Source organism: Heterodontus francisci, chromosome 12 (genome assembly GCF_036365525.1).
Source record: "Heterodontus francisci isolate sHetFra1 chromosome 12, sHetFra1.hap1, whole genome shotgun sequence".
NCBI classification, from domain to species: Eukaryota; Metazoa; Chordata; class Chondrichthyes; order Heterodontiformes; family Heterodontidae; genus Heterodontus; species Heterodontus francisci.
In genome coordinates, this window is record NC_090382.1 from 28,907,902 (window position 1) to 28,922,101 (window position 14,200).

General features: G+C 42.8%; 1 protein-coding gene across 1 annotated transcript in view; it reads right to left on the bottom strand.

Annotated features, from left to right (window-relative positions):
• Positions 1–14,200, bottom strand: part of jakmip2 (janus kinase and microtubule interacting protein 2) — a 310,932-nt gene that overhangs the window by 144,033 nt on the left and 152,699 nt on the right. The window contains exons 3-4 of the mRNA XM_068042905.1: positions 11,516–11,772; positions 7,418–7,915 (exon numbers count right to left, since the gene is read on the bottom strand). Of these exons, the coding sequence (XP_067899006.1) occupies positions 7,418–7,915; positions 11,516–11,644 (627 nt within the window). The 5' untranslated portion in view covers positions 11,645–11,772. The remainder of the gene's footprint in view (positions 1–7,417; positions 7,916–11,515; positions 11,773–14,200) is intronic.

The window sequence follows — 14,200 nt, forward strand, 5'->3', positions numbered from 1 at the left end:
AAGGTGTAACATTTGCAATTCTCGAGTCCTGTGTCACTACCCCTGAATCTAAAGACTGGAAAATTATGGCCAGTGCAGCCACAATTTCCACTCTCACTTCCCTTAGGATTCTTGGATGCATCTCACCTGGCCCTGGTGTTTTATCAATTTTAAATACAGATAGCCTATCTAATACCCCCTCCTTATCAATTTTAAATCCTTCCAGTGTATCAATTACCTCATCTTTCACTGTGGCCTGGGTAATATCTTCTTCCTTGGTAAAGACAGATGCAAAGTATTCATTTACTACCTCAGCTATTCCCCCTGTCTCCCCTTTAGGTCCCTAATCGGTCCTACTCCACCTTTTATCATTTTACTATTTATATACCTATAGAAGACTTTGGGATTCCTTTTTATATTAGCTGCCAGTCTCTTTTCATACTCTTTCTTTGGTTCTATTATTTTGCTTTTTCACTTCCCCTCTGAGCCTTCTATATTGAGTCTGGTTCTCCATTGTAATATCTACCTGATATCTGTCATGAGCACAATTTTTCTTCATCTCTTTCTTTTGTCACCTAGGGAGCTCTGGATTTGTTTGCCCTACCTTTCCCCTTCGAGGGAATATACCTTGACTGTGCCCAAATTATCTCTTCTTTGAAGGTATCCCTTTGTTCAGCTACTGTTCTTCCTGCCAATCTTGATTCCAATTTATTTGGTCCAGATCCATCCTTACCCCATTGAAGTTGGCTTTCCCCCAGTTAATTACTTGTACTCTAGATTGTTCTTTGTCCTTTTCCATAACCAACCTAAACCTTATGATACAATGATCACTGTCCCCTAAATGTTCTCCTACTGATATTTGATCCACTTGGCCCAGCTCATTCGTAAGAACCAGGTCCAGCAGTGCCTCTTACCCCCACCCCCCTCTTCTGTCGGATTGGAAACATACTGCTGTAAAAAAAATTGCCTGAACTATTGCCCCTTTCTGCCCTTTACACTACTACTATTCCAATCTATATTTGGATAATTAAAGTCCCCCATTATAACTACACTATAATTTTTGCATCTCTCTGTAATTTCCTTACAAATTTGTTTTTCTTCATCCTTTCGACTAGTTCGTGGTCTATAGACTACACCGTACAATGTAATTGCACCTTTTTTGTTCCTTAGCTCTAGCCAAATAGATTCCATCCTTCACTCCTCAAAGATATCCTCTCTCTCTAGCACTACAATGCTCTCCTTAATCAATATTGCCACTCCTCCCCCTTTTCTTCATTTCCTATCTTTCCTGAACATCTTGTATCCAGGAATATTTAATATATAGTCCTGCCCTTCTTTGAGCCAGGTCTCTGTCATAGCCACAACATCATATTTCCACATGTCAATCTGTGCCTGGAACTCACTAATCTTATTAACCACATTCTGTGCATTCACATACATACATATTAGCCCTGATTTAGGCATTATGGTTTTCTTCCTTACTCTGACCCCACCTAATAACTTATTATTCCCTTCGCTAGCGCTATCTATCTCTCCCAGTATTCTGAGCACTTTGGTATTCCTCTCTGATATTTCCTCCTGGTTCCTGCCAAGTTAGCTTAACCCCTCTCAAATAGCACTAGCAAATTGCCCCGCAAGGAAATTTGTCCCAGCTCTGTTTGGGTGCAACCCGTCTGGCCTGGACAGGTCCCACCTTCTCTAGAACTGATCCCAGTGTCCTAGGAATCTAAAGCCCTTCCTCCTGCACTGTCTTTCCAGCCATGCATTCATCTGCACTATCCTTCTATTTCTATACTCACTTGCACATGGTACTGGGAGTAATTCGGAGGTTACTACTTTTGAGGTCCTGCTTGCTACTTTCTTACCTAGCTCACTAAACATTTTTTGCAGGACCACATCCCTCTTCCTACCTACCTATGTCATTGGTACCAATGTGGACCAATCTCTTCACCCTCCTCTCTCAAGGTGTTCTTTAGACATTCAGTGAAATCCGTGACCCTGGCACCAGGGAAGCAGCACATCATCCTGGATTCACATCACATTTCCAATTGAATTAATTTCTAATGAGTCATTTCCTTATTATAAAAGTTTTAAACCTGATTTGTAAAGTCAGAGTTGTGCTGATAAAGTTGTGCCTATTTGGTACTTCCTATGACTGACTTTGTTTATACAGTACATTAAACAGGTTAAATGTACACAGCAGTAGAATGCATGTACTACTTTAGTATGGGTGTCACCAATCGGCATTTCTGTCCTTATAAACCGAGATCACTATAAGGCAATTTGCCAATCTTGAAGGAAAACAAGGCACAAATAAACCATGTCCCAAGTCTGGTAAAGTAAAAGCATGCAACATCATCATCCATCACTTTCTTTGGAGATTAAAGGCAACACAAGATCAATAATGCTAAAGGTGAGATTAGCCATAGCATATTCAAGCAATAGCCACTTTTCTATATGTATTACCATATGTATTAAAAGCGTAGAAAAACAGGACCTACTTGAATTTCCCATGGCAACAGAAAGTCATACAGACCCCAAGTCAATTGTTTTTCAATCAATTCCTGAGGGAGTTAAATCACCCTTTGTGTGCTTCCTCACCCCCAGTAAACGCAACTGTCTATTGATATGTTTTTGGAAAATTACATCACCAGTATTCTCAGGGACAGAAAGTAATTCTTCACTTTTCTTCTGCAGCCAATCCATCATCAGTGACCGTGATCATAAGAAATCCTCACAAGTCTAATTGGAAGATTTTTTCTTTGGGAGGCTGGAGTACTAAATGAAGGTCAGCAGTTGCAAAGTAATTTCACAAAGATCAGAGGGCAGCAGCAATGGCAGAGACAGAGATATGCACTTCCTTTGGTTTGAACCAAGTTGAACCAGCATGGACACGACCGGCTGAATGGCCTCCTTCTGTGCCATAATTTTTCTATGGTTCTAAGAATGGATGTTGCAGGTTCCGGGATTTAGATGTTTCAGTAAGAACAGAGAAGAGGGTAAAAGAGGGGGGGGTGTGGCATTGTTAATCAAGGAAAGTATTACAGCGGCAGAAAGGACGTTTGAGGACTCGTCTACTGAGGTAGTATGGGCCGAGGTTAGAAACAGGAGAGGAGAGGTCACCCTGTTGGGAGTTTTCTATAGACCTCCGAATAGTTCCAGAGATGTAGAGGAAAGGATAGCGAAGATGATTCTCGACAGGAGCGAGAGTAACAGGGTAGTGGTTATGGGGGACTTTAACTTTCCAAATATTGACTGGAAATACTATAGTTCGAGTACTTTAGATGGGTCGGTTTTTGTCCAGTGTATGCAGGAGGGTTTTCTGACACAGTATGTGGACAGGCCAATCAGGGGCGATGCCACATTGTATTTGGTACTGGGTAATGAACCCGGCCAGGTGTTCGATTTAGATGTAGGTGAGCACTTTGGCGATAGTGATCACAATTCGGTTAGGTTTACCTTAGCGATGGGCAGGGACAGGTATATACCGCAGGGCAAGATTTATAGCTGGGGGAAAGGAAATTATGACGCGATTAGGCAAGATTTAGAATGTGTAGGATGGGGAAGGAAACTGCAGGGGATGGGCACAAACGAAATGTGGAGCTTATTCAAGGAGCAGCTAATGCATGTCCTTGATAAGTATGTACCTGTCAGGCAGGGAGGAAGTTGTCGAGCGAGGGAGCCGTGGTTTACTCAAGAAGTTGAAGCGCTTGTCAAGAGGAAGAGGGCGGCTTATGTTAGGATGAGACGTGAAGGCTCAGTTAGGGCGCTTGAGAGTTACAAGCTAGCCAGGAAGGATCTAAAGGGAGGGCTAAGAAGAGCAAGGAGAGGACACGAGAAGTCATTGGCGGATAGGATCAAAGAAAACCCTAAGGCTTTCTATAGGTATATCAGGAATAAAAGAATGATAAGAGTTAGAACAGGGCCAATCAAGGATAGTAGTGGGAAGTTGTGTGCGGAATCAGAGGAGATAGGGGAAGCGTTAAATGAATATTTTTCGTCAGTATTTACAGCAGAGAAAGAAAATGTTGTCGAGGAGATTACTGAGATACAGCCTACTAGGATAGATGGGATTGAGATTCACAAGGAGGAGGTGTTAGCAATTTTGGAAAGAGTGAAAATAGATAAGTCCCCTGGGCCAGATGGGATTTATCCTAGGATTCTCTGGGAAGCCAGGGAGGAGATTGCAGAACCGTTGTTGTTGATCTTTATGTCGTCATTGTCGACAGGAGTAGTGCCGGAAGACTGGAGGATAGCAAATGTTGTCCCCTTGTTCAAGAAGGGGAGTAGAGACAGCCCTGGTAATTATAGACCTGTGAGCCTTACTTCGGTTGTGGGTAAAATGTTGGAAAAGGTTATAAGAGATAGGATTTATAATCATCTTGAGAAGAATAAGTTCATTTGCGATAGTCAGCACGGTTTTGTGAAAGGTAGGTCGTGCCTCACAAACCTTATTGAGTTTTTCGAGAAGGTGACCAAACAGGTGGATGAGGGTAAAGCCGTGGATGTGGTGTATATGGATTTCAGTAAGGCGTTTGATAAGGTTCCCCACGGTAGGCGATTGCAGAAAATACGGAAGTATGGGGTTGAAGGTGATTTAGAGCTTTGGATCAGAAATTGGCTAGCTGAAAGAAGACAGAGGGTGGTGGTTGATGGCAAATGTTCATCCTGGAGTTTAGTTACTAGTGGTGTACCGCAAGGCTCTGTTTTGGGGCCACTGCTGTTTGTCATTTTTATAAATGACCTGGATGAGGGTGTAGAAGGGTGGGTTAGTAAATTTGCGGATGACACGAAGGTCGGTGGAGTTGTGGATAGTGTCGAAGGGTGTTGTAGGGTACAGAGGGACAAAGATAGGCTGCAGAGCTGGGCTGAGAGATGGCAAATGGAGTTTAATGCGGAGAAGTGTGAGGTGATTCACTTTGGAAGGAGTAACAGCAATGCAGAGTACTGGGCTAATGGGAAGATTCTTGGTAGTGTAGATGAGCAGAGAGATCTTGGTGTCCAGGTACATAAATCCCTGAAAGTTGCTACCCAGGTTAATAGGGCTGTTAAGAAGGCATATGGTGTGTTAGCTTTTATTAGTAGGGGGATCGTGTTTCGGAGCCACGAGGTCATGATGCAGCTGTACAAAACTCTGGTGAGGCCGCACCTTGAGTATTGCATGCAGTTCTGGTCACCGCATTATAGGAAGGATGTGGAAGCTTTGGAAAGGGTGCAGAGGAGATTTACTAGGATGTTGCCTGGTATGGAGGGAAGGTCTTACGAGGAAAGGCTGAGGGACTTGGGGTTGTTTTCGTTAGAGAGAAGGAGGAGGAGAGGTGACTTAATAGAGACATACAAGATAATCAGAGGGTTAGATAGGGTGGATAGTGAGAGTCTTTTTCCTCGGATGATGATGGCAAACACGAGGGGACATAGCTTTAAGTTGAGGGGTGAAAGATATCGGACAGATGTCAGAGGTAGTTTCTTTACGCAGAGAGTAGTAGGGGCGTGGAACGCCCTGCCTGCAACAGTAGTAGACTCGCCAACTTTAAGGGCATTTAAGTGGTCATTGGATAGACATATGGATGAAAATGGAATAGTGTAGGTCAGATGGTCGGCGCAACATCGAGGGCCGAAGGGCCTGTACTGCGCTGTAATGTTCTAATTCTAATTCTAATTCTAACCGTTAATCCAATAATTCCTTTCATCTTTCATTGTGGTATAACATACAGCATAAAAGGCAGTTAAATGTGTTACTTATTCAAGACTGAAGACCAACCAAATACACATTTACACACATCTTCACCAATACAATAAACATTGATTTAATAATTTAATATCCATATGAAATAGTTAAAAATTTGAGAGAAACTTTTATTTGATTAACAGGACAGTTTTGTTTGCCTGGTATGGAGTAGTTTCCAAGAGCAGGATTTTCGGGCCCCACTGCGGACAGGAACGGAGGCAGTCTGGGCCCAAAATACTGGAGCCGGCTGGCATACTAGTCTCCTGATGCCATTCCCAGTACCGGCCATTTTAGGGGAGGCGGGATTGGGGCCAGCAGGCCTACCTGCCCCCACACAGTGGGTATTCAATTAGGCTCATTAAGCCCACTTAAAGGAGGCTGACTGGAATTTTCCAGTTGGCCTTTAGTTTCCAGCACCAGCGGGGAACAGTTTAGGCGCCTGGAGGCAGACACCCAGCAGCAGGCCGAGAGGTCAGTGCTTCAGACAGGCCTAACGGCCTTTTTTGCCTGCCTAGTGGTGTGAGAGCAGCCACAGGCTGCCTTTAAGAGGAGCACACCCCTCTCCCTTCTCCCCAACCCCACCCCAGCAGTGGTCTGGCTGCTGGAGCCATTTTTTACTGAAACGTTTGAAGAAAGTTGATGAGAGGGCACCTCCATTTTGAAGTACCCTCTCTGTTACTTACTCTCTATTGCAGCCTGTTGCTCCTCTCAACTTGGAAGGCCTCTGAACAGCCCTCCAGTTTCAAGTGGAATCTTGTCTCCATGCCAATTAAGAGGGCTGCTCTGTGAAAATCCCAATGTGTGAGTGCTTCCCCCTGAGGGTTTGGGACCCAGAAACAGTGCTGATTTCTGTTTCCCACTCTCATAGGGAAAATCCAGCCCCAACAGTGCCATGCAATGCATCATCACAGTGTAAAATCTGTGTGCATTCATCATAGTAGGTGCAGAACCATGGCTATTAGAATGCAGCTCTGGTGCCAGTTTATTTTATTTTATTTCATTTGGTAAATAAGTTAATTGAGGGCATTTTTTTTGTCACTCATCTCTACCATTACCTTTTTTTTTCAATACTTGTCACAAAGGAGTTACCACGGTTAAAACTAGCACTGGCTAATAAGTGCATGTTATTTTTAACTTGCTCTCAGGATTTTTATTCTGGTCAGGTTGTTACTTCATTTACTTGGAATAAATTTCATAAATCCCTTTTTTGTGTATTTAGTAAAACCAGCCCAAAAATTAGGATGAGAAAGCACTATTAAAGGGAAAGTCTGATAGTAGGCATCTGTTGAGATTGCCTGAAACTGAGTGCCTAAACCAATATGGTGTTGCTGCACTTCTGGCAAAGTTCCGGAACATCGCGTTGCAGAATTCAACATTGTGGCACTCAAAGAATGTGCGAATTGTAATCCAATTTCTACTGCACTGATTTACAGTAGAAGTATTTAGTGAGTCTGTAATCTGAATGTACTAACTCTCAGGTAATTTAAATGCTATCTACAAGTTGTGATTTCCAAAAACATACGGACTTTGAAAAACTGATCAAAAACAAACTTCACCAGGCTTTTTCTTTTTTTTTAAACCATGAAAAATCATCTGACACATGCAAGATTTGCCATGATTACAACACAGTTGATGTTAAAAAAAGCAAAGCCATTGAAATAATAATGGAACATTGGCAACAGTCGAAGTCATGAAATCAATGATCCTCACCAGCCTTCGGATTTCTTTTTCAGACTCCCATTTGATTTTGGCGATGGCTTCTTGATGGGAGTGGTGCTCGCTCCTCAAGTTTCCAGCTTTTATCTTATCTGATTGAATCATGTTGTTCAATGACTCTTCCACCTGTTTCTTGGCTGATTTTAGTTCACTTAGTTCCTGCAACAGTTTGAGGCGCTCAGAGTCAAATGCTTTCCGAGCTTCGTCCCGGGCCTCATTGAACAATGCTGTTCTTACTTTGTCACTGCTGCCATCTCGCAGTGCATTCACAAGTGACTTAAGTCGATGAATCTCGTGTTCTTTGATTTTGATCATACGAGCCAGTTCCTGGTCATGTTGCTTTATCAGCGTCTCTCGAAGAGACTGCAGTTCTTTCATCTTATCCTCATGTAGTTTGCTTTTCAAGTCTGTGACTGTTGCTGTGTGCTTGTGCTGCTCCTGTTCTCGTATACGCTTTACCTCTTGTACCTTTTCTCGTTCAAGTTTACTAACCTGAAAACATAATAACACAGAAAATTAGAATACCAAAACAAACGGCACACTGGGGAATAAAATTGCCAAAAAAAAAATCAAGGCTGACGCTCCAGTGCTGAGGGAGTGCTGCACTGTCGGCGGTGCAATGTTTTGAATGAGACGTTACACTAAGGCCCCATCTGCTTAGTCGGGCCAATGTACAAGATCCTTGGCGCTATTTCGAAGAAGAGTAGGGGAGTTATCGCCAATGTTCTGGGCAATATTTATCCTTCAATCAACATCACTAAAAGAACAGATTATCTGGTCATTATCATATTGCATTATCACAATAGTTGCCACATTTCCTACATTACAACACTGACTACACTTCAAAAGTACTTCATTGGCTGTAAAGCACTTACAGACATCCAGTGGTCATGAAAAGCACTATATAAATGCAAGTCTTTTTGTTAATACCTTAGGAGCGACTGCACTAAAATTTGTCATTTTAATTGTCCAAATAAGGAAATTTCAATCTTTTATCAGTCAGACCAAAAGTTGGCAAGAAAATAGAAAGTAAATCAAGGTACTGCCATTTGTGGGAAGAAATAAGTCGATACTCTCGCTTTTCATATTAGCATGAAATCAAAATAGAAATGGTTCAAATGTAATTTGGAAGGAACATTAAATGGACAGCTTTAAGTTGGATGATGTTTTCCTTCAGCTCGACAGTTGACTTGAATGTGGTAGGAATTTGTAAGGTAACTTGAAACAGAGAGAAACTAATGTTGCTCATTGATCTTTAGAATTATCGGAGTGTCTCCTGACAACGCAGAGCATGTGCAGAGCGATCACCGACGTCATCAGTGCATCCGAACATTTACCAGCTTGCCAGTATGAATCTGCACCTGTGTGCGGTCACGTCATCACGTAATAATGTTAGACGTAATAACATAATGTATTGCTTCACCGCCCCCCCCCACCACCTAATGGCCACGATCGTTGCCTCCAGCCCAGTATCCTGGTCCCTTCCGCTTCTGCCTGCTCACCGCTCCATCCCCCCACTCCCGACTCCCCGCCGTTCCATCCCCCACTCCTGACTGCTCGCCGCTCCATCCCCCCACTCCTGACTCCTCGCTGTTCCATCCCCCTGCTCCTGACTGCTCGCCTCTCCATCCCCCCACTCCCGATTGCTCGCTGCTCTATCCCCCCGCTCCTGACTCCTCGCTGCTCCATCCCCCTGCTCGCCACTCCATCCCCCCACTCCTGGCTTCTGGCTGCTCCATCCCCCCACTCCCGACTGCTCGCCGTTCGTGAGAGGAGCGGGTTGCTGTTGGGTGGGGGGGGCGGGGAGCGTGGAGGTGACGATCGCAGCCATTATGCAGTGAGGGCAGTTTGGGTACAATTCATTTTTTTGTGTCAAATTGACCAGCGCCATGTTTATTACTGGCAGCTGCCTGAGAAGTAACAGACAGTAATGTTTCAGTGGATGAGGCTGTATTTGAGCATGTGCCAGTACTGCACCACCTAGTGGTTGTGTTGTTAGCCGAGAATGGTCCTAAACATAATGTAGAATTTGGGTAAATTGGTCATCTGGTTTGTCCAGCTTTATGGCAGGGCTGTCAAGAAAAAAGCAAGGGAATATGATTGATTGGAAAGCTCTTTCATAAAGCCATCGTAGGCACAATGGGCCGATTAGCCTCCTTCTGTGCTGTATAAGGTCAGATTTTTAGTATTCCTTCACAGAAACATTTTGGTAACAAGAGCTAAAATTCAACTTTTGCAGAAAATGGTTTCAGAAAGAACATAGAATATGGACGTGGGTTGACCAAGAGAAACCTTTACTGATACTGGCTTACTGACTAACTGATGAATTAAGCTACTCTGTGGTTTTAGCCTGGAAAGCTACTTTCAGCTTGGCTCCACTAGTTTCTAAAGCAAGGAAGTATTTAGGATGGATATCGAATTCTCTTGCAGAAAGACCCTTGTTTTGCTTTTTCACACTTACCCTCCTCCTTGACTGAAGTTTGTGACTTGCGCAGAACTTTTCATCCACAGTAAGTGGCAGCCCTCAAGGTATCTCACCTAAATATCCCAACTTCCATGGAGGATTGTGCAGCTGAGCTAGGCCTGTCCACATCCAACATTTACACAAAAACCTTCAAACAGAAGTGACTGGAAGGTAATAGGAAGCAGTAAGTCATAGCTGATCTTTTCCTTCCCTTGTCTGGAGGCATGCTGTGGGCCTATATTCTCTGGAGTTCAGAAGAATGAGAGGTGATCTAATCGGAACATACAAGATTCTGAAGGAGCTGGAAAGGACAGACACTGAGAGATGGCTTCCACTGGTTGGGGAATTTAAAACACGGGGGCACAGTCTCGGGATAAAGGGCCAATCATTCAGCACTGAGATGAGGAGAAATTATATTCAGTCAAAGGGTTGTGAATATTTGGAATTCTTTACCCCAGAGGGTTGTGGATGCTCCATTGTTAACTAAATTTAAGGTTGGGATAGACATTTTTTGGTGTCTCAGTGAATCAAGGAATATGGTGAGTGGGCGAGAAGGTGGAGTTGATGCCTAAGGTCAGCCATGATTGTATTGAATGGTGGAGCAGGCTCAATAGGCCATATGGTCTACTCCTGCTGCTAGTTCTTGTGTTCCATTGCTGCTCCGGCTGAGTTCAGCAAACTTGGCACAGGACAAGGGTCAAACTTGGGGCCTTCCTGGTCTATGTAGCTCAGTACAACACCAGCCCACACCTGCCCACTGAACCATCAGTGAGTATGCTAGGAAATGATTTTTAATATATGTGTATTTGAGGAGATATTTTCTGTTTTAACAGAAAATACACTTCCATAGAGAAAGGACTTACTCAGATCACACACCAGTAGTTCATCTCCAGTTGACTTGGCATTTAATTAAACCAAGATTTCTATTCTCTCAATCTTGACATATCAATATAAACAATACGTTCAGTACCTCCTGGTATTATCAAAGCATACTGATTTAGGACCAATTTATTTTGTCCCATAGATGAAATGCTTTCTTTTTACATGGCATTCTGATCACAGAGCTGGACAAAATGGACTGAACTTGCCCTTCCCGGAAAAGCAAGTTGGATAAATTGCCAGGAATTGTATTTGTGACCTTCTGGCTAGGAGTTAAGTTTTCTGGTCTCTCAAGTTAATGAGCTGTGGAGAGGGATTTTTTTCAATTACTTACTAGTTTTAGAGTGATTATACAGGGTTCACTATAGCTAAAACCAAAATAAACAGTTTATCCTATAAATGTAGAACTTTAGTCAGCTTTTTGAAATCTCAAATAGTGCAGCCTCCCCTATAGTTTGGGCAATTTTTGATGAAAAAAAGCTTAGATGGTAAAAGGTTAATGATGATTCTGTTGGTCAACCTTCTGGCCAAAATAATTAGAGAGCACTATTAATGTTAAACACTTACAGTGGTTATAACACAGCAATTTTGGGCTACGATACCCCAATGTTGTTCTAAACGGTCATCAATTAGTTCTACATAAAGGTTTATGCATTATCCATTATTTTACATTCAGCTGAGAAAGCCTTCCAAAGCTATACTTTGTTTCCTTTAGCTGTACTTAATCAAATAAAAGAGGCATCACTCACCTTGCATTTCTCCTGATGAAGCTCTATTTGTATATCAGTCAGTTTAGTCCTGAGTTCCTCATTAGCAGCCTGTAAGGCAGCTATCAGGGCTTCAGGCTTTTCAGCCTTCCCACGCCCCTTCTTGGACATCTTCAGTTCTTCCCTGTGATTCTTTTTAATTCAAGAATAAATTGCCATTTTTTTTAGTGCAAATTCACTAGCACATGTTGTCTCACATTCCTTGGCTCCCTCCTGCCATCAGTCTGGCTGTGTAAAGCCTGGAACATAGACACCAAAGAAAATGATTCAGTTAGGATGATACGAACAGAAAGTTCTTTACTTATACAACTGCAATGACAAAATTAACATTGCAACTCCATTTGCTAAGAGATGATGGTGTTTTATTAATTCTCAACCCACTGCTTAGGGAAGTTAGACATGTGGAAAACTAGACAAGCTTCTTGCACCACCTCTTAGAACACTTCTAATATTTCTGACAGATACACTTCCTTTCTGCAAAAGCCCTCCAGCATTTCTTTGGCATGCTTTTAGACTATTGCAATTTGTGACTGAAAGTCAATGGAAAAATAGGAGATGAGACTTTTGAGTGGAGCCTTCATCTTTGCCTATCCAGTCATATTGTTTTTGCTATTATGAGTCTTCTGGAGTCAGACAGCAATTCTGAAAAGAAAGAGAAATTTTCAAAGCCATGGGCATTGGACAATTAACCGTACATTGGTAAACGAAAACAACTTAAATTCTGTAATTGCTGACTTCCCCAATAGTTAAGTTGGTTAAGTTGATAAAGCCAGTGTGCAACTAAGCTATATAAAAAACAGAAAGTCTAGTCTGGGTTAGCGAGCTAATCTCAGTTGTGACAGCAGTTGATCAAATCTCTTCATTGGCTGTAAAGCACTTGGGTCATCCAGTGGTCATGAAAGGCACTATTTAAATGCAAGTCATTCTTTTCTTCCGCTGCAATTGGCCTTGACGTTGTGGATGAAAGAAACAAGAAACTACCCAGCGCATTCACTCCTGAACACTTATCCAATGACCCCTTGTATAAATGTGCGTGAATCAGGTTGAGCTTGAATAAAATACTCCCACTGTCAAACAGCCTGATATTCAAGAGTGGGTACTACCCGCCAGCAAAGTTTTCACGTGAACACTTAACGCATTTGTACAATTTCTTCTTAGTGATATTAATGTTACTGTTAACTCAAATAAATGAATCAACATCTCTGTTTAACATAGCTGAGGGCTATTTGAGGGAAGTATGGTGATGTGAGACTTCTATTCCCCATTGTAACCCACCACTGACCTAGCCCCAAATCCTGGGACTGGGTTCATTTTGATACTCAGAGCATGCGGCTGCACCTGTAGCAGTACAACAGAGATGTACCCGCCACTGGATTAGGAGCAACTCAGAATGACAGCATACTGCACCAAAAGGAGGCCCAGGCTTGGCCTATGACAGCTGGCTTACAATTTTTTTTGCCTCACTTCAGGAAGCAGGAGCAACGTAGTAAAAGCAATTGATCCTTTCCAGATCACCTGGGAGGCTGGAACACAACGGATCCAAGTTCAGCGATAAATTAGTCATCTCAACCACAAGTATCAAGCCACAATTTTGTCCCTGAATGTGGAATTCTACTCAAATAACTCATCACATGACTTCTATTTAAGGATAACTTCAACAAGAAGAAACTACTATTACACTCCTGGCTTTGGGCTGGACTCAGAGAAGGCTAAGAAAAGTGAGAATTCCCAGTTATCACACTCACTTAAGTTGAGGCTAGGAACATAAGAGCAGGATTAGGCCATTCAGCCCATTGAGCCTGCCCCATCATTCAATATGATCATGGCTGATCATCCACTTCAATGCCTTTTTCACACACTATTCTCATATCCCCTTATGTCATTTGTATGTAGAAATCTGTCAATCTCTGCTTTAAACATATTCAATGACTGAGCTTCCACAGCCCTCTGGGGTAGAGAATTCCAAAGATTCACAACCCTTTGAGTAAAGAAATCTCTCCTCATTTCTGTCCTAAGTGGCTTCCCCCTTATTTTGAAATTGTGTCCCCTGGTTCTAGACTCCCCAACCAGGGGAAACATCTTAGCTGCATCTACCCTGTCTATCTCTTTAAGTATTTTGTAGGTTTCAATGTGATCACCTTTCATTCTTCAAAACTCTAGAGAATACAGGCACAGTTTCCCCAATCTCTCTTCATAGCACAGTCATGCCATCCTGGGAACAGATCCGGTGAACCTTCATTGCACTCCCTCTATGGCAATAATATCCTTCCTAAGGTAAGGGGAGCAAAACTGCACACAGTACTCCAGGTGCAGTCTAACCAAGGTTCTATACAATTGAAGCAAGACTTCACTACTCCTGTATTCAAATCCTCTTGTGATAAAGGCTAACATACCACTGAATGCTAAACTGGCTAACTGCAGTGTTAAATATGTACTGTCTTTATGAGCATTTATTCAGGAGACTATGAGGCTCTGCAGCCCCAGACCCAGCCCCATGCCTCTCCCCATCTACTGACTGAAATACTTCTCCCCCCACCACTCTTTTCTCACATTACTTGTCAGGGATTGTTTCCCACATGACAGCCTCAGTGTCAACCCTGCTGGCGTTGGGCTGGACTCAGAGAAGGGTAAGAAAAGTGAGAATTCCCAGTTGTCATGGAAGTGTTT